General features: G+C 35.6%; 2 protein-coding genes across 7 annotated transcripts; both read left to right on the top strand.

The window, feature by feature from the left end:
- The first annotated feature begins 1,281 nt into the window (after positions 1–1,281).
- On the top strand, positions 1,282–26,325 carry LOC110462962 (C-type mannose receptor 2-like). Of its 4 annotated transcripts, none has more exons than XM_021517250.1 (6): positions 1,282–1,444; positions 2,995–3,282; positions 4,036–4,209; positions 4,941–5,201; positions 13,728–13,827; positions 26,189–26,325. In XM_021517250.1, the coding sequence occupies exons 1-6, from the start codon at positions 1,351–1,353 to the stop codon at positions 26,250–26,252; spliced, it is 981 nt and encodes a 326-aa protein (XP_021372925.1). In that variant the 5' UTR covers positions 1,282–1,350; the 3' UTR covers positions 26,253–26,325. The 4 variants fall into 4 exon arrangements, with proteins under 4 accessions (XP_021372925.1, XP_021372923.1, XP_021372924.1 ...); XM_021517248.1 differs by lacking the exon at positions 13,728–13,827 and adding an exon at positions 6,373–6,472; XM_021517249.1 differs by lacking the exon at positions 26,189–26,325 and adding an exon at positions 24,356–25,052.
- Positions 9,395–25,052, top strand: LOC110462961 (secretory phospholipase A2 receptor-like). Of its 3 annotated transcripts, none has more exons than XM_021517246.1 (9): positions 9,395–9,537; positions 10,389–10,676; positions 17,823–17,996; positions 18,824–18,910; positions 19,887–20,174; positions 20,766–20,939; positions 21,529–21,708; positions 22,617–22,877; positions 24,073–25,052. In XM_021517246.1, the coding sequence occupies exons 1-9, from the start codon at positions 9,483–9,485 to the stop codon at positions 24,234–24,236; spliced, it is 1,671 nt and encodes a 556-aa protein (XP_021372921.1). In that variant the 5' UTR covers positions 9,395–9,482; the 3' UTR covers positions 24,237–25,052. The 3 variants fall into 3 exon arrangements, with proteins under 3 accessions (XP_021372921.1, XP_021372919.1, XP_021372922.1); XM_021517244.1 differs by lacking the exon at positions 9,395–9,537 and adding an exon at positions 9,645–9,737; XM_021517247.1 differs by lacking the exons at positions 9,395–9,537; positions 10,389–10,676 and adding exons at positions 15,036–15,491; positions 16,886–17,173.
- Positions 26,326–27,216: the final 891 nt, after the last annotated feature.

The raw sequence follows: 27,216 nt of genomic DNA, 5'->3' as shown, positions 1-27,216 counted from the left end.
ATTTACCTCGACTTCGTCTCGGTCAATATCACTTTCTCAGGTCCATATAACTACATATTTACCTAAACAAAAGTATATAGTTGATCATTTTTTATATTTGGTGATTATTCACATGGACATCAGAAATGAGTCAATACAAAATATTTAGATTTAAGTGATTTTTTATAGGGTATTAATTTAGACATCACAATCTCGTAGACGACGATTTCAGTATTAACGTCACATATTGTTCATCTCTTATTGATTAAGTCTAGTTACAGTGAATACATCTATTTAAATTGACTTATATTCTCAATGGAATTTAGCTGCATATAATATATAGAGTTTAAAACATAAAAATAGTAATACCAGTTTGTTGACAAATGGACAAGACAGTTTTCTGAGATTATCAAATTTTAACACTTTTAACACAAAAAAAGGGAAGTTAAGTGTCTAAAAGCAATCTCAGAAAATATATACAGTGACTGTTTCACTACAATAATGATAGAGATATATAGAGACTGCTGCCAACCACTTACAACAACAATGATACAAATATACACATAGAGAACTTAATAAGTAAACTAGAATATTTACTTGGGCTATGAAAATCAAGTTCTCGATTTTGCATATTATGTGCTGGGAACCATTTCCCCCCGTATATCAGGCGCTGTGTAGAACAGAATGTATTCATTTTCCAGGTCTAAGTTGGGACCTAAATGTAAGGTAGTATTGCCGGTTCATTAAGGTATGACACAAGTATCATGTTTGTGTTTGGAATCCGCTGCATCAATGCATTGTAACCTGGGGAAGGGCAAAACTGCCTCAATCTTCTGCTATATGAATACAACTGATCCTAATTAGACGAAGAGTCGACGAGATGACTATTACGCAGTAACATGGGGTAAGTGTTGCTTGTTTCAACATCTGGGGTCACAACATCGACATCAAGCATTCGTGTTTCCACGCATGAACATATTAAGTCAATTTAGCGAAATGGAATTATTTTCCCGATATACAAGGAGACCTATACAAGGGTGAAGAGATAAAACTGCATTTTGGAAAAAGGGATACTTTGAAGAAGTACGTTTGATAATTTTTTTCTCTATTTTGGATGCATTATTGCATATCAATGAACTTGTTTCAAATGCAGAAAGTTGTTTTATATCCAATTTTAAACTCATGTTCAGCTAAGTAAGATGTAGATAGGTAGTGCATCACTGTTAGGACACAAAAATGATACCTGATATCAGTTTGATAAAATGAACTGGATATCAGTTTACTTAAGTACTATAACGGATGTCACTACCGTATTGTGGTAAGGTGTGTGTTTGTGTGTGTACTATACGATACAAACCGTCGTTCTTCGATATGGCTCTGGTATATCGCTCAGAAAGTGACACAGATTTAAGACAAGGGGGATGTCGGCTGCTCTACATTTTCATCCTCATCGTTTCTTTATCAGGTATTTTATAAAACACTCTATCAGGATTCTAAAATATCAATATTATATTGATGCACGTATTAGATAAAAAATGAAATTCCCTTATTCCTGTGCGTGAATTGAAGAACTGTCAATTGGCACAAAAAGGCGTATGAGAAATTTCCATCTAACACGAAATTTCACTTGCGTGACGTCACAATCGGATAACAATAGCATGACGTCACAAACTTATGCCGACATGCAGAAATCGCGACGCCTTTTTGTGGTTTCTGAGCTAATTCTGCTGATTGGAATGAAAGAAAACATATTCGTTCATGTCTAGGAATGTAGGATAGGGTAAATTCCACCCTCGGGATTTTCAAATTGGTGGAATACCTTCAACAAGCCCATGGTTTTACCAAATTTGAGACCACATCGGTCGAAATTTTTCTAACCTTCAACCCTGATCATTGAAGAGTCTAATACTTATTGTGTTTTTCTTCCCTTTGATTCTTATTATTTATGCTGTCCGTACTTTATCTGTATTATGCTTATATTTGAAATATTTATATGAAAAGTAAGGTTCAATCGCAAACTACACCATCATAAATGCCGTTTATGCATGTACAGCGACATTTAAATACACTTACCACCCCTTTGCTATGAATAAATATTAGCAAGAACTATAACATGTGAGTGTTTTCCAATTTGAAACCTCTTTGGTTTTCAGTTATTCTGTTATTGTGATCGGGAACCAATATTGGCATGTCGTCAAATTTAGATTATTATGTTCCTCCAAAGATGGCTATTCCTTCATTTTGAACAACAGTTTGTTTAAAATGTATCATGGACCAAAAACGAAACAACTTACAAAGTAAATAAGATAAAGAAAGAAACCAAACAAAGTTCCCCTTGTTGTTTTGAACCTGAATATTAGGAAGGGCATGCATCTTTTAAACGATAATGATGATATGCAACACGGTTCCATTCAAACTTTTCACCAAGACGCGCCTCCGTCTATAATGGGATATGGTTTAACGGAACTGAGTTACATACCCACACAAATGTTATACAGAGCATTTAAGTTTTTGATCTGATCTATTTTATAAGAACGCTAACTACTTAATTGTATTATCGACATTTCTTTGCCCAATGAAAGGAATCGCCTCATGGATATCAATTGCATTTTTCCTCTAGCGAACCATCATTGCACCTACATTTATGACTCCCCCCACGTTAGTTATAAACTGGTATAATTGTCATCATTATCATTTATTGTAATTTGCCGTTATAAGGAAAACATCCCCCTTAACTTAGGGCAAACAGGCCTATTGTATCCCACTATCTTAAAGGACTTTGAATAAACCATCATTGATCTACTGCTCCCCTCGCAACCATTGGGAACTCTATTCATTCTCTCTTACATTCTCTAACTTTCCGGCGGTGACTCCCTAGGTACCCGTCTTCATATGACACTGGCGGTTGCGAGGAAGTTGATCCCCTTAACAGCAAGCTTTCGGAAAATATATGATGTATTGCCAAACAAAACGTGAAGTGTCAAATATTTGTAAAATTGTGATGTATGCTTTCAGTGGTCGTAGGAGTACCGGATGATCCGTTTCAATGTAGAGAACACTCAAAAGGATCGACCTTGTCCAGATCTTACAACGGTGTCTGCATTACTTTTGTCAGCGCCAGGAAATCGTGGGATGATGCGAACCGGGATTGTAGAAACCAAGGAGGACTACTAGTCAAAATCACAGACCAGCACATGCAGGATTTTGTATTTGGAGTGTTAACGTCTGAGCACTGGAGTGACACGGGGATTTGGATTGGTGCCACCGACCATGATAGCGAAGGACGGTGGATGTGGAGTGATGGTAATGATGTTTTCATTCCATATCGTAACCTCTATAACTGTAAACATACGTATTTAGCGGTTGTCTTATTTTAATGGTTTTCTCGTTTAAATGATTGCGCAATATTAGGATTTCGCCAATTAGAAATTCATGTATATTGTTTGTTTTGAATATTGTATTAGTACACCAAATCACTAATCGTTAAAATTCGATAATGTACGAAAATTTGAGCACGCTAGAATAAGTATGCTTGCATCATTTAGAAAGAAATAAAAATGTTTACGTGATGAAAAGAACTTTCTTGTTTGATGTCTGTCTATTAAATGGAACATATAGGAATAAGGAAGATGCAAATGAAATGTTTCATTAAACGATCAAAGTTCATAGTTTTACTTACACTCATCCTCCGATTATCTTTTTTTTTTTAAATTAACAAGCACGACTTTATATTTTGAAATTCATAAACGGAGAGGTTTTACGTACCTTTACTTTTGTTTTATTTCCAACATTTTTGCCCTTAGCATCACCGATGAGTCCTGGAAGTATGATGCAATGTGTAGTTCATTTTCTACTTTTCGTGTCTATTACCTAATTTAAAGGTACAAACAGCTGTGTGTATGTTACGTTTATCTGTGTTAAATAATGGATATTCTTGATGTAAGTGTCGCATTCACCTGTCCTGCCCATGTGTTTTCCCACGTCCTATTGTTATCTCTACGTATCGAGTTTTAGCTCCTCTTTTGACGAAAAAGTATCTCCGACTTAACTTAACAGATACCAATATTACGTATTCAAACTGGCACCCAGGCGAGGGACCGGGACACGGCTTCCTGTTCTCCACGGCTGGCCTGGAGGACTGTGCCATGATTCGTGTTGATGACAATGGGCGTTGGCATGACTACAGCTGTGGAACGTCCCTGTTCCATCATTCCTATATGTGTCAATACGGTATGTGCTTTAGAGATTTACCCAGACACTGTCAATCAAAATACTGCGTTTTATAAAGATATATCGAGATACCTCGTTTTATAACGTTCGACCCCTATAGCTTTACTCCTATGTATGTAACAACTATGTCCTTAATTATAAATCCCCTGACATCAACACTCCTATCGTAAATACCGTGTTTTGTAAATATTTACCTTGTTGACACCAATCCTATATAAGTTAATACCTAGTCGTAGGAAGACTTACCCCGATACCACCACACCAATGTATGTTAATACAATGTCCTAAACAGATTTATCCATGAGGTGACAATTATATTGCAAAACTATTTTGTGAACCGTTTATTTGATCAATATTGTGTCACCACGGGAAAATATTTCATTTGTGTTTTTAGTTTATGATATTAACTCAAAACATATGCTGTGTAATACAAAACAATATTATAGATAATCAATGATACAGACTGCTGATTTGTATTTCATCGCATGTCAAGTTTAATTTTATATACGTTCATTAGATATGTTACTCAAAAATTCTGTAAGCGTTACATATTTTAGGGCAATCAAATCTTAACTGATTATCGGATTTTAAGTGTTTAAACTTTATATTTGGCTGACAAATAGCTCTTCAATCGTGTATTAATGCACAAGGTCAACTTTTGCTTTGTCAACTGATAAATTAATAAGTTTGCGGTCGAGTAAGTGTCCAATTCTTTTCTTTCTTTCTTTAAGAACCCTGTTCCACATTGCATCCCAACGCGTCCCACGTACAATTCTCCAGAAATTCCTGTCTCAGTTTTGTCAAAGATGGCAAGTCTTGGATTGACGCTAACGTTGAGTGTATCGGTCAAGGTGGAGAGTTGCTACAGATACACAATCAACCAGAACAGGACTTTATTTACGAGCGTCTGAGGTCCCTACATTGGAGTGACTCGGGAGCGTGGATAGGGGCTACAGACCGTAGAAGTGAGGGACACTGGAAATGGAGTGACGGTAACTATAGTTACAGCTCGTAAAAACGTACTTATATATTCCGGATTATGCCCCAGACAAAATCACACGACCATGCTTTAAAAAAAAGATTCCTGTTCCAGGAATTTAGAAGAACTTGGCGTTATTATGTTAATCAATCAAACACTACTGCGCAGATTTATATACATGTACTATGTTTCATTTTCCTACGCATGGATCTCTAAGGAAGGATACTACACTAAATAGATATTCTTGTGGTGCAAACGTATGAGTGAACTAGATGTTGAAATACGTTAAATTGGCTACTATGCATTGTAAATACACCACCACCACCACCATTTACGTAATATGTAATACCATCTATTTAATCTCTACCCAGAGTTGTCGTTCCTTACACTCACTTGCACAAACTCTTCCCAGAGTTGTCGTTCCTTACACTCACTTGCACAATCTCTATCCAGAGTTGTCGTTCCTTACACTCACTTGCTTAATCTCTATCCAGAGTTGTCGTTCCTTACACTCACTTGCATAATCTCTATCCAGAGTTGTCGTTCCTTAAACTCCCTTGCACAATCTCTACCCAGAGGTGTCGTTCCTTACACTCACTTGCACAATCTCTACCCAGAGTTGTCGTTCCTTCCATTTACTTGCACAATCTCTACCCAGAGTTGTCGTTCCTAACACTCACTTGCACAATCTCTACCCAGAGTTGTCGTTCCTTACACTCAATTGCGCAGTCTCTACCCAGAGTTGCCGTTCCTTACACTCACTTGCAGTCTCTACCGAGAGTTGCCGCTCCTTACACTCACTTGCATAATCTCTACCCAGAGTTGCCGTTCCTTACACTCACTTTCGCAGTCTCTACCCAGAGTTGCCGTTCCTTACACTCACTTGCACAATCTCTATCCAGAGTTGTCGTTCCTTACACTCACTTGCTTAATCTCCATCCAGAGTTGTCGTTCCTTACACTCACTTGCGCAGTCTCTACCCAGAGTTGCCGTTCCTTACACTCACTTGCAGTCTCTACCCAGAGTTGCCGTTCCTTACACTCGCTAACATGTAAGTGAGTGTAAGTTGCAGTACCAACCAATGGGTTGATATTGCTATACATCTTACATCTTCATTCTGCAATTAAAATGTTTATTTGGTGCGGAGGAAATATATTATTTAAATTAACTTAATTATGTTCCAGACTCGCCTTTAAAGTATGACCACTGGAAGCCTGGAGAGGGACCATCTCACAACGCCACAAACGAGAACTGTGCCATGATTAACGCAGATGATGGGATGTGGTATGACTACGATTGTGGAGCCGTCATCTATAACCAGGCTTACATATGTCAATATCGCCAGTGATTAGTGTTGAGATGGAACATAGTTATCTCCCTTTAATCCTTATTTTCAATACTGATAGTAATTAGTATGAAATTAAATGGTCTAGTCAGGAGTGTGTTTTACTATTGTTGTATCAGTTAGATCTAAATACATAATGGTAATACGAAGTAAACAATTTTTGTCAATATTTTGCTCGAAAGTTTTTCTTATGTTGACGGAGATTAGCAGAGGGTTTTGTAGAATGTTTGATGATCTTGTTTAATAAATTTATATTAACAAAGTATTGGCGTGTTCGATATTTTGTATCATATTATTAATATATATATTTAAAGACATGCATTTTTATAAAGTCATGTCTTCTTTAGTAAAATAAATTATTTTGCAGTGATAAGGTAGCAGTATAAAGTAGAAATGGCCCGACTCTGATAAACAAGGCACATGTCGAGGAAATGTAAACACAGCGGATTTTCCCTACACAATACATGTATACATGTATATTTATTTGTAAACTGCATTACATTTACAATACATATAAAGTGCTGAGAGGTGTATAAACCTCTTTTTTCTATGTATTTCACTTGTGTGAAAACCATGGTTAACCACATCAAAATTACCAAAAAAGGTCAAAAATTGCTATTTTTGACCCAAAATTTAATCCCCGCAACTAGTAATTGTTTTCCTGAGTTCTGTCTGAAATTAAAGATTACCTACTTGGTTGCAGAATTATCTTGGTGCCAGTAAAGTTGTCAAACTTGATTTTTTGCAATTTTGCGTCGTGTGCTGTTGTCAAAAGTTTACCTCCTGTATAACTAGCTTTTCACCCTTTCGAATTATGGCCAAAATTTTGATCTCGAACCAAAAACTTTTTTTCTTTTTTTACAAATGTGAAGCTCACATAGCCCACTTCATCATGCTTATACCAATTTTAGTACAGTTTTATTTTTATATTATTTTTACATATCATTATACAGGGGTTGGCCATTTAACAAATATATCACCTATGTCCACAGTTAACCCTCTTCTGTAGACTGCTACCTAAGACATACAAACAGTCGTTACACATTTTCATGTTAACATCCGCATCGGGAGATTGTATGACTGTGTTAGCTGGACTTACTAGAACAAAGTATCTACTGCTTTGGTTTAGTTGAAAAGCCATTATAGAATCAGTTACAATGTTCCATTGGAGCTTTGCAGCTGACTCGGGCACATACACCGTAATCATACAGAAGACAAACTTTAACGCTGGATGTGTTGTTACTTTAAGAGACAAAATGGAGATAGCAGTTTGTTTGTATTGGGTTTAACGTCCTTGCAACAGACAGGGTCATATGCGGACAGGTTTCTAGGGAGACACCGCCTGAAACAGAAAGTAGATAGAAAAGAAGAAGACAGGAAAAATAGGAAACGAAAAGTGTTGCAATGGGGGCAGCAGATCAACTTTTGTCTCTTTTATGTTTCCTTCGAAGAAGACATGGGTTAAAACCCGATTCTGAAGGAGGTCCTCATTGGTCTCGATTTACGATACACATGAAGTGAGAAACAATCTTGATTGCTTCAATGAACCCTTACTAGAAGACAGAGAAGAGGCCACCAACGTTTCGGAGGAAACAGTTCAGGTAGTATAACATCACATGCATCACTACATGGCTTGTAACCTGTTATCGACCTAAAGCCAACACTTGAATTATTGACGTTTCAACCACCCAAGAAAAATATCTTGCATCTTTACATGCCTTTTATCACATTACAATGATTTCTGTCAATGTTATTCTTCATGGGTATTTTCACAAATTCACCTGCAGGTTGATAGCACTAAACCAAAAAATGCAAGGCAACGGTCACCGAAACACACACACTTCAGAGTTCTTTCGAATTAAACTACAAACGTCATCACAATAAAACTAAAATAAATGTCAAGAAATGATACAACGAAAGCTACGAGAAATAGCAATATAAAAGTTACCAGACCTGGTGATTGTGTATTGTATATAACTAAAAAATCATTTGGATTTTTAGTGATCATCTGACAAAAGGAATTCCTATCTTGAGTCAAATGATATGAAACTAATACTTAATCACCATGCATAGTATGCGCTATCAAGCACCTGGAGGGTTAAATACAAAATCATCCTATCACATTGGGAATATTAATCAATTGAAGGTAATTATTGCCTTAGGTTTTATTATATGATTATATTTATGAGGTTTAAAGTCATCGCTCGCAAAGTCAGGGTCTAATGTAGACGGATGCCTATTGGGAAACAGCCGAAGAAAGGAGGTGAGAGAGAAAAGAAATGACAACATAGTGTTTCAAAAGGGAGAGTTGATCTATTTCGATTTCTCTTCTGTTCCCTTAGAAAAAAACATCAAAGCAAACACTTGATTATGACGAGGTACCCACATTAGTCGCCTCTTACAATCATACAGTAGGAAACAGAAGGACTTTACTTTCACATTCCCCGAACAAGAACAGGTTGATTTGTATGTAAACATGTTTTAAGCATCACAAGTTTTGAACATCCAGATCAAGATTATTTATTACTTAAATACACAATTTCAAATGAATATATTTCAGTTTCATATTTTCGTATGGTTACGACAATATGTCTATATAAAGTTAAACACAAAGAACGTTTACTGATTGAGTATGCTCGTTTATTCGTTAATGTCACAAGGTACATTTTCACGACTTAATAATGACGTCGAGTAGATGGGAATAAGGGATCATATAGTAGGTACAATCAGCATAACACAACTCTATATACATTATATTAAATTGTTTCTGCAGTGAATGCCACGATAAACATTTTATAATCAGTTATATTAAACATGTGTCTATAAACGTTATTTTTTATAAATGATAAACTGTAAGATAACACTAGCATGTCCTCGTGGCGTGATGTTTGCGTTATTGCTGATACTGTCTGAATATTACTCCCAGGCAGTACTCATTTAAACTCAAATATGCTAAAGACAGTAGCTGTGCATGTCCTATTGTTGGTTTTAGGAATAGTAACAGGTAAGTAACGTCGGTTGGTCGGGTGGCGTAATGGATAGCGCCCTTGCCCTTAACCAGGGTGACCAGGGTTCGATTTCCTGGGTTTTAGGAATAGTGACAGGTAAGTAACGTCGGTTGGTCGGGTGGCTAAATGGATACCTCCCCTGCCCTTCACCAGGATGGCCAGGGTTCGATGCCCTGGGTTTTAGGAATAGTAACAGGTAAGTAACGTCGGTTGGTCGGGTGGCTAAATGGATACCTCCCCTGCCCTTCACCAAGACGGCCAGGATTCGATGCCATGATCGGACGTAAAAAGTTATGGGGTTACCCGCCCGATCGGCGACCACATGGGTTTCTCCGGGTTCTCAGGTTTCCTCCCATATTAAGACTCAAGAATCATTGAGAAAAAATATATGACGTGTTTCATAATTGTTGTAAAATTTAAAAAAGAAAAAAAAGAAAAAAGGTATATAACGTCGGTATAACAGTATTATAGAAAGGAATATGATATCTAAGCAATTGGCTTACCTTTTTAATATTTTTATTATGAACATTTTTTCATCACAACATATCAAGATGCTAAGGATGTTTCGAACCAATAACTCGTTCGATAGAAAACGTTTCCGGATCCTGTACTGTTTATATATTAACATGAACTTTTATTACTTAATTTCAGTTTTCACTGTACAGGTTTTTATTGTAAAAGCAAATATTTTTATGCATATAAGTTGATAACAGATAATAATATCTCACCTATCTTATTTCTGACCATACTAATTTACATGTTACAAAGTCGACGGAAACTCATCTGATTATTATTCAGTCTGATCAGTGTATCATTTATTTTTATTTTTATTTATTACCTTATTCAGTAAATAGTAGCCTTGTGGATGACCTAGTAGATTGCCCGTCTCCTTTGCCACGGACACAATTCGTGAAGTCGTATAACGATGTATGTCTTAACCTCATCACGGCAAAATATTCCTGGAACGGTGCCAACTCCAACTGCCAGCGCCATGAAGGTCGTCTGGTGCAGATTCAGAACCAAGACAAACAGGAATTTATCTACAACACACTGAAGTCCATGCACTGGGAAGACTGGGGTGTGTGGATAGGGGCAACTGACCATGACACTGAGGGTACATGGAAGTGGACAGATGGTACAAAATATAGATATTCTAAGCATTTAACCGTACGGAAGTTAATTCTATCATTACAAATTGCTGGAAGATCTAAATCTAGGAAAGAATTTTGTAAACGGGATGCATGTTTTTAAAGATTATATTTTGGTAGTCAAATTAATGGAGATGCATGATAATACACTTCCGTTAAACTGTAAATAAACATTCTAGTAGCCGTCCTTTATTTTTTTGGAATATTTTTATTTTAAATCTTTTCTAACACTGTTTTCCCTATATTAATTTTATCAAATCGTTCTTTAGGCATTGCTGATCAAGTATTTGTTTGTGAAACAAATAAATGTGGTTTATGTACACGATATAAACTGCTGCCACTAATGGTATGTATATGATACAGGTACCAAACTATCCTTTGGAAACTGGCATCCAGGTGAAGGAGCGGCCCATGGATTTCTTTTCACGAAGGCAGGTTACGAGGACTGCGCCCTACTACGACTGAATGACAATGGAAGATGGCACGACTATGATTGTGGGACTACTCTGTATCAACACACATCTATATGTGAATACCGTATGTACCAAATGTGGATCTGGACGTAGCGAAACACATGATACAAAAGGAGCTTTTTAGTGCAGGCCTCCATCTTGTACATGTCTTCATATGTATTATGCGAATGAAACAAAATCTTTTCTGATTTCCATATAACATTTTTTTTAGATTAAAGCTCTTCCTTAAAGAAATAGGTAACACCTTTCAATTTCAAGAAATATTTTAAGAGTAGAAACTATGTCTCTTTAAATCATTGTTTACCTTGCTGATCTCTGCTGTAACTTTGTCATTGTATCAGATAAATCGTCTTGATCATAAGGCCCATCAATATAGAATTGAATAATCGATGGAATAAATTATGAAGGCTATGACATTTATAACTTCATCGTATTTCAGAAAAGATTTATCGACCTTTAACGGCAATAACAACAATCTTGCCAACCATACCAACAACAACGCCGACAACAACAACAACGCCGACAACAACAACAACGCCGACAACAACAACAACGCCGACAACAACAACTACGCCGACAACAACAACAACACCGCCGACAACAACAACAACTATGTCGACAACAACAACGGGTACGTCCAATCCCCTATGAACATTCAATATATTATATATAGTGTTACCGCATTATTTATAGTGTTACGCAACTACGACAATCTCTGGACGCGAAACTTGAGGTCTTATAAAGATTTACTGCCAGTACGATCACCAAATGCATAACACATGTTATCAACATTTGAATTAAATAAATCTTTTCTTTTCTTTTAGGATACAACTTATATATATTTAAATTGATCACTGTTTATCATATTGCTAAAGGTCTTATAAAGATTGATTTCAAATAGGTCTCATAAAGATGTACTCAAGAAATCAAAGGTCTGGATGGTAGCACACAGTTATTGTAAAACTTTAAAAACATCGAAGAAAGAATGAACTCCTTTACCATCATACTTCATATATAGTACACTGCTACACATCATAGGGAGACCAACCATTGAACAAACTCAAACCATTATATTATACGTCACAGGGCCACACTTGAAAACTGTACTACCAAGTTTAGGTATATATACAGAGAAAGGCTATTAAACGAACTTAAGATATGTTGACAGTGTTTTGTTGAGGTTATTCCTATAACATTCTCCTTGTCAAACCGCAACCATTTATATTTTCTTTTTCTTTAGACAATTGCTCATCTTATAATTCACTTGCCTCCCTCGTGAAATTTTACGGAAATAACTGTATAAGGTTTGTGAAAGATGCGAAGTCCTGGAGTGACGCTAACGCTGAGTGTGTCAGTCAAGGTGGACATTTGCTACATATCCACAGTCAGATGGAGCAGGACTTCATCTTTGAGAGCTTAAAATCTTTACACTGGAGTGACTCGGGAGCGTGGATAGGGGCTACTGACACAGGTAGTGAGGGACACTGGCAATGGACTGATGGTAATCATAAAGGATTTTCCCAAATTATAACTCATACTCCGAAATACTTTTGTTAAGTACCAGACCCTGTTTTTATCGTTGTTTACTTTTTATTTTTGCTATGATAGTACCTGAAACTGACCACGGCTTGAATTTTGCATTTTTTTCGCTTCAACTGAACATTTCCTTGTCAGCATTTTAACATTTTATGATGATCTTTGGAATTTGAATGAATGAAACTATTTCTTTATTCTGAATTGATTCCTACAGTCCGAAACAAAATACATAATTCTCGCACTTTCAATTTTTTAACCACGTAAGCATAAAACTAGATTTTGTGTTTGAAATACGTCTTCTGATACTATTTAAACTTAAAAGTTAATCATCTCTAGTATAAAAATGATGCATAACTATGTTTCATAGGGATTAATTATAGGAATGATTTAACTGTTGACACATTACAAAGAGTGATTCGATTTGGGTACTGATCCGATTTGTGTCCTGATTCAATTTGGTTCCTGCCTCCTCGCAAAACTTTTGTTAAGGTCCCTGTGTCATTACTAGAAAACCATGCAAAGAAGATTTTTCCTCGCACAACTGTCGCTTTGGTGAATCATTTCAAAAAGAAATTTATACTTTGCATAACTTTTATGAAACGAAATATTGTTGAGATGATTTTAAGAAAAAAGGAATTTACATCAGCTTTGTCAGTATAAAAAAAATATGATGCCAGGCCAGGATGCAAACCCCGGACCTTCCGTCATTCGACCATTTGGCTATGTCTCTTATCCACTACACTTTTTTTGTCAATGGTAATACAATGGCAAAGACACGCTACATTGACGTCCAAAGCGCAATGAAGGGGAGGTAACGGTGACCAACGAAAACCTACAGCTCGTTACTCGTCTTTCGCAAAATTATACAAACAAAAATTAAAAAAATCTGTGTAAAACCAATTCGATTTCTACCGGTTTGTCTTAAGGTTATCCATAATGGAAACACCAACTTATAGTTTCAGAGTGATTAATTTCTGATAGAACGTTCAATAATTTGTTTAACTTGAAAGAAAATATATGACGTTTCAGACTCGCCCGTTGAGTATAGTCACTGGAAGCCGGGAGAGGGACCATCTCACAAAGCCACGAACGAGAACTGTGCCATGATTAACGTGGATGATGGGATGTGGTATGACTACGATTGTGGAGCCGTCATCTATAACCAGGCTTACATATGTCAATATAGCCAGTGATTAGTGTTGAGATGTGACATAGTTATCTCTCTTTCATCCGTATGCTCAAAACTGACAGTAAATATTATGAAGTGAACTGGTCTAATCTGGGGGGTGTTTTACTATTACCCCCTCAGTAAGATCTACATACATAACATTAATAAGAAGTAAACCGTTTTGTCACTATTTTGCTTTTGACTCTCTCGAAAGGTTTTTTGAATTTGCGAGATTGGCAGTGGGTTAAATCAAATGGTGGATGAACTTATTAAATAAATTTATGCTGACCAATAATGGGATGTTCGACATTTTGTATATTTTAGATAGGTATTTAAAGACAAACAGTTTCATTAATCCGTGTCTACTTTAGTAAGATTTTATAAATCATTTTGCATTCATAAGACACAAGAAGGCACGTTACACATTTACAGGTTAACATTTGCAATTCATTAGCTGAACTTGCCAGAACCAACTATCCACTGATATTGTTTAGTTGAAATGCCATATTATAATCAGTCACAAAGTTTTACTGGAGCTTGGAAGCTGACTGTCCAAAAACAACCTCCGATTCTGCAGGAGGCTCACATAACCGATTCTGCAGGTCGCCAAAATGTGTCGCCACTTACGATACACATACTTTTGGATGCAGTAGGCCGTTCTTGAATTCTTCAATGACCCCTTAATAAAAGCCAAGGAAGAAAACACCAACGATTCGGAGGAAAGAGTGCCTTTATGGAGATAGGTAGTATACCATCACATGGACTTCATAGCTTGCTACCAGTAATTGTCATCCATACTATCTCTTAAATTACTGAATGTTCCCAAACATCTAATTCCAAAAAGTACTTTTTTCTATTTTTTTGTTGTTACATTTTTGGAATCTTTTCACCGCATGACAATTATTTCTTTCAATGATATTCATGATTCAGATTTTCATAAGACCACCTGTACTAAGCCAAACCAAGCAATCCAAAGGTCACCAAAGCACAAACACAATTTTGAATGACTATATTTAAGTTCTATATGTTCGTATTGTAACGACAATATGGTTGTGTTAAGTTGAAAACAAGGAACGACTTCCAAGCAATACTCAAATATGCCGAAGACAGTAGCTGTGAATCTCCTGTTGTTGGTTTTAGGAATAGTAACAGGTAAGTAATGTCGGGTGATCTGGTGACGCAATGGACAGCGCACTTGTCCTTCACCAAGACGGCCAGGGTTCGCTGCCCTGATCGGACGTAAAAGTTATGGAGGTCGTTTGATATTCCCGATAATGTCACACGGTTTATTTTAATATATAATAAAGGCGTCGAGTAGATGGCCGTAGAGGATACTATAGGAAGTAAAATCAATATTACATCACTCTATTGTAATTATATTCAATTGTTTCTGCTGTGAATGTGACATTTATATTTTAAAATCAGCTATATTTAACATGTACAAATAAACGTTATGATAACAACTTGTAAACTGCAAGATAACACTAGCATGTTCTCATGGCGTGATGTTTGCATTATTGATGATAATACCTGAGTATTTATCCAAGGCAGTACTCATTTATACTCAAATATACTGAAGACAGCAACGATGAATCTCCTGTTGTTGGTTTTAGGAATAGTAACAGGTAAGTAATGCCGGGTGATCTGGTGGCGTAATGGATAGTGCACTTGCTCTTTAACAAGATGACCAGGGTTCGATGCCCTGATCGGACGTGAAATGTTTTGGGGTACCCGCCCGATCTGCGACCACATGGGTTTTCTCTGGTTTCTCAGGTTTCCTCCAATATTAAGACTCATCCGCGCTAGCATCTGGGCCTATAGGATTCATTAAGCTAAGTTATATGACGTGTTTAATATTGTTGTAATTTTTTTTAAACATCTGAAAGATATAGTACAACCGTTTATATATCACAATGAAAATGAAAGATACCCATTAAGGACGCCTAGATATTTCAACATTCCAATATGTAGAACAGTAAGCTATTATAATAGCTATTTTCCAAGTACATTTAGGGTATTCAACTCATTTACTTCCAATTTTCATTTATCCAATGTAAACTCTCTATCACAGTTTAAAGCTCTACTCTTCAAAAATAATGAAACTGTCTCTGCTACAAAACAAACTTTGTCGAAATGATGGCATTCGAAATATGAATATAAGTATGTGCCAACTTAGAAATGAAGCAAGCAATTTGAACTCTGACCTTTTTCTTGACCTTTTAAGGGATTTTCCAATATGCACATGCAACCTTGGTGAGGAAACTGCGGAACATTATTTTTTGTATCTGTCCTCTATTCAACCATTCTAGATTGACACTTAGAAATTAGCTGATTAACAAAAATATAACCCATGACCATTTTAATATAAACACATTACTTCATAGATGTCATGAATGTGATGAAGAAATCAATGCATTTGTACTACAATGTATATCAGAGTATATTATCAACACTAAAATATCTGTTTAATCATAACTATACCTGGTACGGTGGGGACATGGAGACACACTATATGAATTGTTTATATGTTTGTTTGATGATTTCAATGACTGTACATATAACATACCAAAGATGTAAGGAGAAGGCTTATATAGGCTTTGCCTGATGCCCTATCCCTTTGCATATTGATTGACAATAAAATTTGTTGAAATGAAAAAAAAAATATTGCTATATTATAAATTGACTTACCTTTTTAATATGTTTACTATGAACAATTTTTCATAATAACACATCAAGATACAAAGGAAAAATAATTGTTTGGAACCAATAACTCGTTTGATAGAAAACAAATCCGGGTCCTGTACTGTTTATATATTAACATGAATTTTTATCACTTAATTTTCAGTTTTCACTTATCATTTTTTTTATTATAAGAGTAAAATATTTTTATGCATATCAGTTGATAACAGATAATAATATCTCACCTATCTTATTTCTGACCATATTATTTTACATGTTACAAAGTCGACGGAAACTCATCGGAATATTATTCAGTCTGATCATTCATTATCTTATTCAGTAAATAGTAGCCTTGTGGATGACCTAGAAGATTGCCCGCTCCCTTTGCCACGGACACAATACGTGAAGTCGTATAACGATGTATGTCTCTTCCTCATCACGGGAAAATATTCCTGGAACGGTGCCAACTCCAACTGCCGTCGCCATGGAGGTCGTCTGGTGCAGATTCAGGACCAAGACAAACAGGACTTCCTCTACAACACACTGAAGTCCATGCACTGGGGAGACTGGGGAGTGTGGATAGGGGCAACTGACCACGACAGTGAGGGAACATGGAAGTGGACAGATGGTACAATATATAGATATTCTAAGCATTTAACCGTGTTCTGATTTTTGTTTTTTTAATACCCCCTTAACTAGCTAGATGGTGTCATTTAGGTGGTAAAATATCACATGATGTTTTTTAACGTCAGACACAAAACAATGCATTCGACGTCACTCATATCGCTACGACATTGCCTTGACGTTGACATGAGTGATCATAACGTCATTATGTTTGTGACGTCATAACCATGGCTCTTTGAGATAGCTGAATAATACTTAGTAATGTCTGTTTGATTTCTGAAAATTTCAACATATATATATGCTTAATACGAGTTCTGAACTGCATTAAGTTAAAAATTACTGAAGAAATTCGTCCAGAATTCAATAATACTACAATGAACGATATTCTTTGTATTTGTTGACAGACATTTGTTACTCAAAATCATTTGTAACAATTATTTTTCGTTTCTTTTTTCTTTTCGTTGTTGTTGTTGTGGTTGTTGTTTTTGTTGTTGTTGTTGTTGTTGTTGTTGTTATTGTTATTGTTGTTGTATTTGTTGGTGTTGTCCTGCATGCTTTGTGATCGTATGTGTGTTTAAGTACGATATGATGTTTGTATGTGTGCACATGTATAATTCACACTGCTGGACGTTGTTGGCTTGTCACTGTTACAGGTACCACACTGTCCTATGGTAACTGGCATCCAGGTGAGGGACCGACTCACGGCTTCCTCTTCTCTAAGGCAGGGTACGAGGACTGCGCCCTACTACGACTAAATGACAATGGAAGATGGCACGACCTTGATTGTGGGACTATTCTGTATCATCACACATCTATATGTGAATACCGTATGTACCATGTGTATTGATGAGAATCGAAAGATGTCTTTACGTTTAGACCTCAATCTTTCGAATGTCCTCATATTTATGTGACAAATTAAAACAAATAACTTCGTTGATATACAATTGTATCATCAATCTTGAATTGTCTCAGATATTGTACAATCCTCTGTGTTGATACTTCCTACTTTTGAATTATCAAGTAATTATTTAAAAGATATCTTTCCATATCGTTGTTTTGTTTCTCCTCTTGATGGTTGTGTGGATTGAAGGTAGATGTGTTCTTTTACTATGCTCATTGGTGTGCATTGTTCTTTTGTTGTTACTAACATGGTTCTTGCTTTGAGGACGTTATATTATTTGGACGTAAACCAAAAGCTGAAGACGGTTACTCTTCCGGGAAATTCAAAGTTTTCCATATAGCTTTTTTTTCATAATTTGTCATTAGTATGCATTGTTCTTTCGTTGTTACTAACATGTTTCTTGCTTTGATGACGTTATATTACTTGCACATGAACCAGATTTATATGGTGGGTATCGTCGTAGAAGGGGAAGTCGGTTATTCTTCCGGAAAATATGTTTTATTTATCCTTATACTTTTTAAAAGTTCTCAATATCATTTTCTTTTTTAGATAATTTAGATTTTGAGTTCAATTATCGGTTTTGCTGACTAATCGGTATTCTCTTGATGTAGTGATGAATACTTTAAAGTGTTTCATGTAAGATTCATTTTCAAAGTTTAAAGGTCACTGGTCATCCTTAACAATGAAAATCGTACAAATACGTTGAACATACCTTACGAATTCTTTCACGTTTACAACTTCAACTTATTTCAGAAAAGGTTTATCGACCTTCAGTACTAACAACAACAACAACGCCATATACAACACCAACAACAACAACAATGCTGACAACAACAACGGGTACGTCAAACTCCCAACCCATGACCATGTCTATTACGTATAGTATTAACGCAAATTCGACAATATCTAGACGTGAAACTTGAGGTATTATGTCTAAATGATATAGTGCAACCGTTTATTTATCACAATGAAAATGAAAGATACCCATTAAGGACGACTAGATATTTCAACATCCAATATGTAGAACAGTAAGCTATTATTGAAGCTATTTTCCAAGAACATTTAGGGGATTCAACTCATTTACTCCCAATTTTGATTTATCCAGTGTAAACTCTCTATCACAATTTAAAGCTATTCTCTTCAAAAATAATGAAACTGTCTGTCATGAATTTGATAAAGAAATCAATGCATGTGTACTACAATGTATATCAGAGTACATTATCAACACTAAAAGATGTGTTTAATCATAACTATACCTGGTACGGTGGGGACATTGAGACACACTATAAGAATTGTTTATGTTTGTTCGATGAGTTCAATGACTGTACATATAACATACCAAAGATGTAAGGAGAAGGCTTATATAGGCTTTGTCTGATGCCCTATCCCTTTGCATATATTTTGCAATAAAATTTGTCGAAATGATTTTGTTTTTTATATATCGTCGATATAACAGCATGATAGAAAGGAATATACTATCTAATAAATTGACTTACCTTTTTAATAGTTTTACTATGAAAAATTGTTCATAATAACACATCAAGATGCAAAGGAAAATAATTGTTTTGAAAAGTTCGATAGAAAACATTTCCGGATCATGTACTGTTTATTTATTAACATGAAGTTTTATTACTTAATTTTCAGTTTCGGTTTTATTTTTTTTATTGGAAGAGCAAAATATTGTTATTCATATCAGTTGATAACAGATAATAATATCTCACCTATCTTATTTCTGACCATATTATTTTACATGTTACAAAGACGACGGAAACTCATCGGAATATTATTCAGTCTGATCATTCATTATCTTATTCAGTAAATAGTAGCCTTGTGGATGACCTAGAAGATTGCCCGCTCCCTTTGCCACGGACACAATACGTGAAGTCGTATAACGATGTATGTCTCTTCCTCATCACGGGAAAATATTCCTGGAACGGTGCCAACTCAAAGTGCCGTCGCCATGGAGGTCGTCTGGTGCAGATTCAGGACCAAGACAAACAGGACTTCCTCTACAACACACTGAAGTCCATGCACTGGGGAGACTGGGGTGTGTGGATAGGGGCAACTGACCATGACAGTGAGGGAACATGGAAGTGGACAGATGGTACAAAATATAAATATTCTAAGCATTTAACCGTGTTCTGATTTTTGTTTTTTTAATACCCCCTTAACTAGCTAGATGGTGTCATTTAGGTGGTAAAATATCACATGATGTTTTTTAACGTCAGACACAAAACAATGCATTCGACGTGTTTCATATCGCTGCGAAATAGCTTGACGTTGACAATGGAGATCATAATGTCATTATGTTTGTGACGTCATAACCATGGCTCTTTGAGATTGCTGAATAATACTTAATAATGTCTTTTTGATTTCTGAAAATTTCAACATATATATATATGCTTAATACGAGTCCTGAACTGCATTAAATTAAAAATTACTGAAGAAACTCGTCCAAAATTCAATAATACTACAATGAACGATATTCTTTGTATTTGTTGACAGACATTTGTTACTCAAAATCATTTGTAACAATTATTTTTCTTTTTTCTTTTAGTTGTTATTGTTGTTGTTGTTGTTGTTGTTGTCCTGCATGCTTTGTGATCGTGTGTGTGTTTAAGTACGATATGATGTTTGTATGTGTGCACAGGTATGTTTCACACTGCAGCACGTTGTTGGCTTGTTACTGTTTCAGGTACCAAACTGTCCTATGGTAACTGGCATCCAGGTGAAGGACCGGACCATCGATTTCTCTCTGCTAAGGCAGGGTACGAGGACTGCGCCCTACTACGACTAAATGACAATGGAAGATGGCACGACCTTGATTGTGGGACTATTCTGTATCATCACACATCTATATGTGAATACCGTATGTACCATGTGTGTTGATCTAGAACGAGAATCGAAAGATGTCTTTACGTTTAGACCTCAATCTTTCGAATGTCCTCATATTTTGTGACACATTAAAACAAATAACTTCGTTGATATACAATTGTATCATCAATCTTGAATTGTCTCAGGTATTGTGCAATCCTCTGTGCTGATACTTCTTACTTTTGAAGTATCAAATACTTTTTTAAAAGATATCTTTCCATATCGTTGTTTTGTTTCTCCTCTTGATGGTTGTGTGGTTTGAAGGTAGATGTGACCCTTTACTATGCTCATTGGTGTGCATTGTTCTTTTGTTGTTACTAACATGGTTCTTGCTTTGAGGACGTTATATTACTTCTTGAACGTGAACCAGATTCATAAGGTTGGTAACGTCGAAGACGGTTATTCTTCGGTTTTGTTGACACGTCGGTATATCTTGATGTTTTGATGAATACTTTAAAGTTTTTCATGTAAGATTCATTTTCAAAGTTTAAAGGTCACTGGTCATACCCAACAATAAAAACCGTACTAATACTTTGAACATACCTTACGAATGCTTTGACGTTTACAACTTCACCTTATTTCAGAAAAGGTTTATCGACCTTCAGTACTAACAACAACAACAATGCCATATACAACACCAACAACAACAACAATGCTGACAACAATACCAACAACAATGCCGACTACTACTTCTGCTATGACAACCATACCAACAACAACAATGTTGACAACAACAACAACAACAATGCCGACTACAACAACGGGTACGTCAAACTCCCAACCCATGACCATTCGTGAAACTTGAGGTAGCATGTACATTTACTGCCAGTACGATCACCAAATGCTTAACCCATGATATCAACATTTGAATTTAATAAATGCTTTCTTTTCTTTTTGGATACAACTTATATATATTTGAATTGATCACTGTTTATGACATTGCTATAGGTCATATAAAGATTGATTTCAAGTAGGTCTCATAAAGATGTACTCAAGAAATCAAAGGTCCGGATGGTAGTATACAAGTATCTTAAAAACTTGCCACCTGATAAAACATCGAAGAAAGCTTGAATCCCATCACCATCACACTTTATATATAGAACACTGCCACACCTCATAGGGAGACCAACCATTGAACAAACTCAAATCATTATATTATACGCAACAGGGTCACACTTTAAAACTGTACTACCAAGTTTAGGTATATATACAGAAAAAGGCTATTAAACGAACTGAAGATATGTTGACAGTGGTTAAATTTAGAATCTATATATCAAAATGTGAAACACCTGAGCTTGGAAAGTTTGAACAATATCTTTACATGATAGTTCTTTGGAAAATATTGATACAGTAAAAATTCGTTAAACTGCCACAATTCTTTCCACAAAAAAAATGTCGTTATAAAGCGGTTTGGCGATAAAATGAGGAAATGTAGAGAAAAATACTTTTAAAAAACGGGGAAAAGGGAAATAAGTTGGCAGTAACGAGGTGGCAAACAAAACTTGGGCCATTATATCGAGGCTTAACTGTATATTTGTTTTTAGAGTTCAAAGATTCAGTAAGTCGACAGAACAAAACGCCAAAAGAGTCCTGTAAATCACATTTTGTTGAGGTCATTCCTATACTATTCTCCTTGTCAAACCGCAATCATTTATATTTTCTTTTTCTTTAGACAATTGCTCATCTTATAATTCACTTGCCTCCCTCGTGAAATTTTACGGAAATAACTGTATAAGGTTTGTGAAAGATGCGAAGTCCTGGAGTGATGCTAACGCTGAGTGTGTCAGTCAAGGTGGACATTTGCTACAGATCCACAGTCAGATAGAGCAGGACTTCATCTTTGAAAGCCTAAGATCCCTACACTGGAGTGACTCGGGAGCGTGGATAGGGGCTACTGACCATGGTAGTGAGGGACAATGGAAATGGAGTGATGGTAGTTATAAAAGAATTCCCTAAATCATAACTCTTACTCCGAAATACTTTTGCCAAGAAGCAGACCCCGCATTTATGGTTGTTCAGTCTTTTTTTCAGAGGTAGCCTTTCTACTGACCCATGCACGCTTTTTCTGTGTAAGGTAACCGTACCCAAAATGGATCACCAAATCATTCAATGAAAATATTTTTCTGATGAATTGTATCATTTTTATGGTTGTATCAAAAGAAGAAAATCTATGGGTGCTCAAACACCCAGGGTTCACGTGAGATATTTACAGAACACTCTGACGTCACCAATTAGGGTTTCTAGTTTTCTTTTTTGTAAGTACTCGGAAATAAACGGATCACGGCTTGGATTTTGCAATATTTTTTGCTTCAACTGAACATTTCCTTGTCAGCTTCTAAACATTTTTTGATGATCTTTGGAATTTGAATGAATAAAAGTAATTCTATTTTCTGAATTTAGTCCTACAGTTCGTAATAAAATACGTAATCCTAGCACGAGCCATTTTTTAACAACATAAACAAAAAAATAGATTTTTGGTTTGAAATACGTCTTCTGATGCTATTTGAACCTTAACATTTAATCATCTCTAGTATAAAAAAAGAAGCATAACTATGTATCATTAGGACAAATTTGGGTTCTGCCTCCTCACAACACTTTTGTAAATTGTCCCTATATCATTACTATATAACCATGCTATAGAAGATGTTTCCATGTACGACTGTCTCTTTGGTGAATCATTTCAAAAAGAAATTTATACTTTGCATAACGTTAATGACACAATATATTGTTAAGATGATATTAAAAAAAAGGAATCTACATCAGCTTTCTCAGTATAATAAAAATATCAAATCCTGGACCTTCCATCATTCAACCATTAGACTATCTCTCTAATCAACTTTTGCAATGGTTAAACCACGGCCAAGACGCCCTACAGTAATGTCGGAAGTGAAATGAAGGGGAGGTAACTGTATCCAACAAAAATCTACAGCTCGTTACTCGTCTTTCGCAAAATATTAAAACAAAAACTAAAAAAAAAATCTATGAAAAACCGATGTCCTTTTTTCAAAATGATTTTCACCGGTTTGTCTTAAGGTTATCCATAAAGAAATCACCACCTAACAGTTATTAATTTCTTATAGAACGTTCAATAATTGATTTAACTTGAAAGAAAATATATGACGTTTCAGACTCGCCCGTTGAGTATAGTCACTGGAAGCCTGGAGAGGGACCATTTCACAACGCCACGAACGAGAACTGTGCCATGATTAACGTAGATGATGGGATGTGGTATGACTACGATTGTGGAGCCGTCATCTATAACCAGGCTTACATATGTCAATATAGCCAGTGATTAGTGTAGAAATGTGACATAGTTATCTCCCTTTGTTAGGTGTATGTATCTGTGGAGGGACCATCTCACAACGCCACGAACGAGAACTGTGCCATGATTAACGTGGATGATGGGATGTGGTATGACTACGATTGTGGAGCCGTCATCTATAACCAGGCTTACATATGTCAATATAGCCAGTGATTAGTGTAGAGATGTGACATAGTTATCTCCCTTTGTAAGGTGTATGCTTTTGACCTTTTGACTTTTTACTACTGATTTTGTCAACTTGTGTGTTGACGGATATATGCAATGGTGCATCTTTTGCACTACCATTATATATGTGATCAATGCCTGTTTTCCCTGATGTTGATTTAGATAATCGTAAGTGAAGAAAACCCTATTAGTGTCATTTTAAACAAATTGAATAATTATATTGATGTTTCAATAAGTAACATATTATTTTATTTTAAAGTAGAGATGGGGAGGAAATTTATCACTCCGCGTGGTGAGAGAATATATCAGATATACATCTGCACAGAGGTGGAGGACGAGCTCCACTTTATGTTAAAATGCTCTATCTTAAGAGACATACGGGTTAATTTTTTAACCTTCGTTGAAAATCCTATTTTGCAAAATGTAGTCAATCTGTTTAGCTTATCTGATAGTACACTGCTTAAAAAAAGATGTTTATATAAAAATGTCAATGGTGTTATACAAGAGATACAAGAAACTAATATGTCAGAACATAAATACATGCACGATTGTCTGATGTCAAAATGTTGAAACGGTACTGTGGGCTGGAGGCATTTTTGTGCAAATAAACCATTGTTATTGTTATATTCTTATTGTTATTCCATAAAATGCACATGTTGCTATGCAAATTTACAGGTTTTTAGTTATTAGAAATTTAAATAAATCAAAAAGGAAAACAGAAAAAACTGCAGGAATCGAACTGAGGACATTTACAAAGCCTACACTTTACCAACGTTGTCATCTAGGTTTTATAAATGCAAGGTATCAAATGAGTGTCCAATTTATGGGCCGCAATGTCTAGGAAAACAGAACACTGACAGGGGCAACTACTCCATGTCAGAAAAACTCCTTCCAGTCGATTTATCTTCCATAAAGAAGGGAGAATAATTCAAGTCAGAAAACTTGCCTTCATAATTATAGCTGATGCACTAGTACCCTTAATCTAAACGGACGAAGGAAATAACGTTTTGTTAGTAGTAGTTCTAAAAACAATATTGAAATTCAATGTTATTTTTCTCGAATAACTAAGATAATTATGTATGTCATCTTAGTTACTAAGAATCAAATGTAACTGAAATAAACTATAAATGCTCATTTGATTGATGATTCTTTATCTAAATCTGAACAAATACGATCTCAGCGATGTCTATCAATTAAAACAACTCAGAGACTGCCCATTTTTTTAATTTTTGCATACAGTGATAAATAAGCGGAGGTAAGCAACATGACTGTACTGTCAAAAGTAGCTCATGGAGTGTCAACCCGATAATGCTATGGGTAAGGAATATGATAAAGGGAAAATGGAACGTTAAGATTTATTATAGTCACAAAGGTTAACACAGTAATCGTTCCTTTACTCAAGATATTCCCATTTTTGCTCCCACATCAATTTCTGATATGGTAACACAGCATAGGCCATAAACACACAAAGCAAAAAGAAAAATATTTTTCTCACTTACACTTTAAAATGTTGAATTGAAAGAAAATATTCATAGCTATCAAAAGTAAATTGAGAAAAATAAATTATCAGAACTCAACGACAAAATACTCACATTTATAACAATAGACAATTAAAGACAGTAACAGGAACTTAGCATACACTAAAGCTAAATGAAATAAATAATTAACCCTCGTATTACAGACAACGAAAGGAGGAAAGCATTGTCTACATACGTGAAACCCTCGTTATTGATGATTAACGCGGATGATGGGATATGGTATGACTACGATTGTGGAGCCGTCATCTATAACCAGGCTTACATATGTCAATATAGCCAGTGATTAGTGTAGAGATGTGACATAGTTATCTCCCTTTGTTAGGTGTATGTTTCTGTAGAGGGTCCGTCTCACAACGCCACGAACGAGAACTGTGCCATGATTAACGTGTATGATGGGATGTGGTATGACTACGATTGTGGAGCCGTCATCTATAACCAGGCTTACATATGTCAATATTGCCAGTGATTAGTGTAGAGATGTGACATAGTTATCTCCCTTTGTTAGGTGTATGTATCTGTAGAGGGACCATCTCACAACGCCACGAACGAGAACTGTGCCATGATTAACGTGGATGATGGGATGTGGTATGACTACGATTGTGGAGCCGTCATCTATAACCAGGCTTACATATGTCAATATATGGACATTTAAAATGAATGGCATATTAAAATATTAAAAAAGAATGTTTACGAAACATGTAATCGTGTATTTATAAGTGTAGTAAACTATTCAAAACAATCTCAAGGGGTTTGTTTATGTTTTAATACATCATATGTCATTTCACTTATTCCATTGAACATATCATCAGGTCTGGATATGTAATTCCCGAAAATGATCAAACAGATAAATAACTCGATCCTGTATCAACATTGTTTTACAATGAAACCTGATTTATAGAAAAGATAAGAGATTTGTGTCATAGAAATTTGACAGATTTGATGAAAAAAAAAAATGCAATCAGTTTAAGTCATTTGATTTGTTAAAGTCATCTATAAATAGTGTGGATTCGATAACGAATAAAACTATCTATTTTATGAACTAGAAGTACTAGAAAATTGTTTAAAAGGTCAGTCTTTGTCAGTGCGGCGCTGGTCAAGTAAGCCTTGTGCTTATTGTATGAAGATGTAGAAAAATCATTTTTCAGACATAAAGAATAAAATAAATCCTCATATAGTCGACCTCCGATATCCATTTTGATAACAGACGAGTCAATAGTCCTATTGTCAATCTAGGTAAATCAAAAGTT

Source organism: Mizuhopecten yessoensis, unplaced genomic scaffold (genome assembly GCF_002113885.1).
Source record: "Mizuhopecten yessoensis strain PY_sf001 unplaced genomic scaffold, ASM211388v2 scaffold10847, whole genome shotgun sequence".
Classification (NCBI taxonomy): Eukaryota; Metazoa; Mollusca; class Bivalvia; order Pectinida; family Pectinidae; genus Mizuhopecten; species Mizuhopecten yessoensis.
Note: the sequence above shows the minus strand (reverse complement) of the source record. Positions and strands in the feature narration are given on the sequence as shown.

What these genes read in the sequence shown, in the direction of transcription:
- LOC110462961 (XM_021517244.1), top strand. Translation starts at nt 9,668, where the DNA reads ATGGATACCTCCCCTGCCCTTCACCAGGATGGCCAGGGTTCGATGCCC. An exon ending in GGTTTTAGGAATAGTAACAG is followed by an intron (nt 9,738 to 10,388) that starts GTAAGTAACGTC and finishes TACCTTATTCAG; the next exon opens with TAAATAGTAGCCTTGTGGAT. An exon ending in CACATCTATATGTGAATACC is followed by an intron (nt 20,940 to 21,528) that starts GTATGTACCATG and finishes ACCTTATTTCAG; the next exon opens with AAAAGGTTTATCGACCTTCA.
- LOC110462962 (XM_021517250.1), top strand. Translation starts at nt 1,351, where the DNA reads ATGGCTCTGGTATATCGCTCAGAAAGTGACACAGATTTAAGACAAGGG. An exon ending in TTCCTATATGTGTCAATACG is followed by an intron (nt 4,210 to 4,940) that starts GTATGTGCTTTA and finishes TCTTTCTTTAAG; the next exon opens with AACCCTGTTCCACATTGCAT. An exon ending in AACGTGGATGATGGGATGTG is followed by an intron (nt 13,828 to 26,188) that starts GTATGACTACGA and finishes TGATGGGATATG; the next exon opens with GTATGACTACGATTGTGGAG.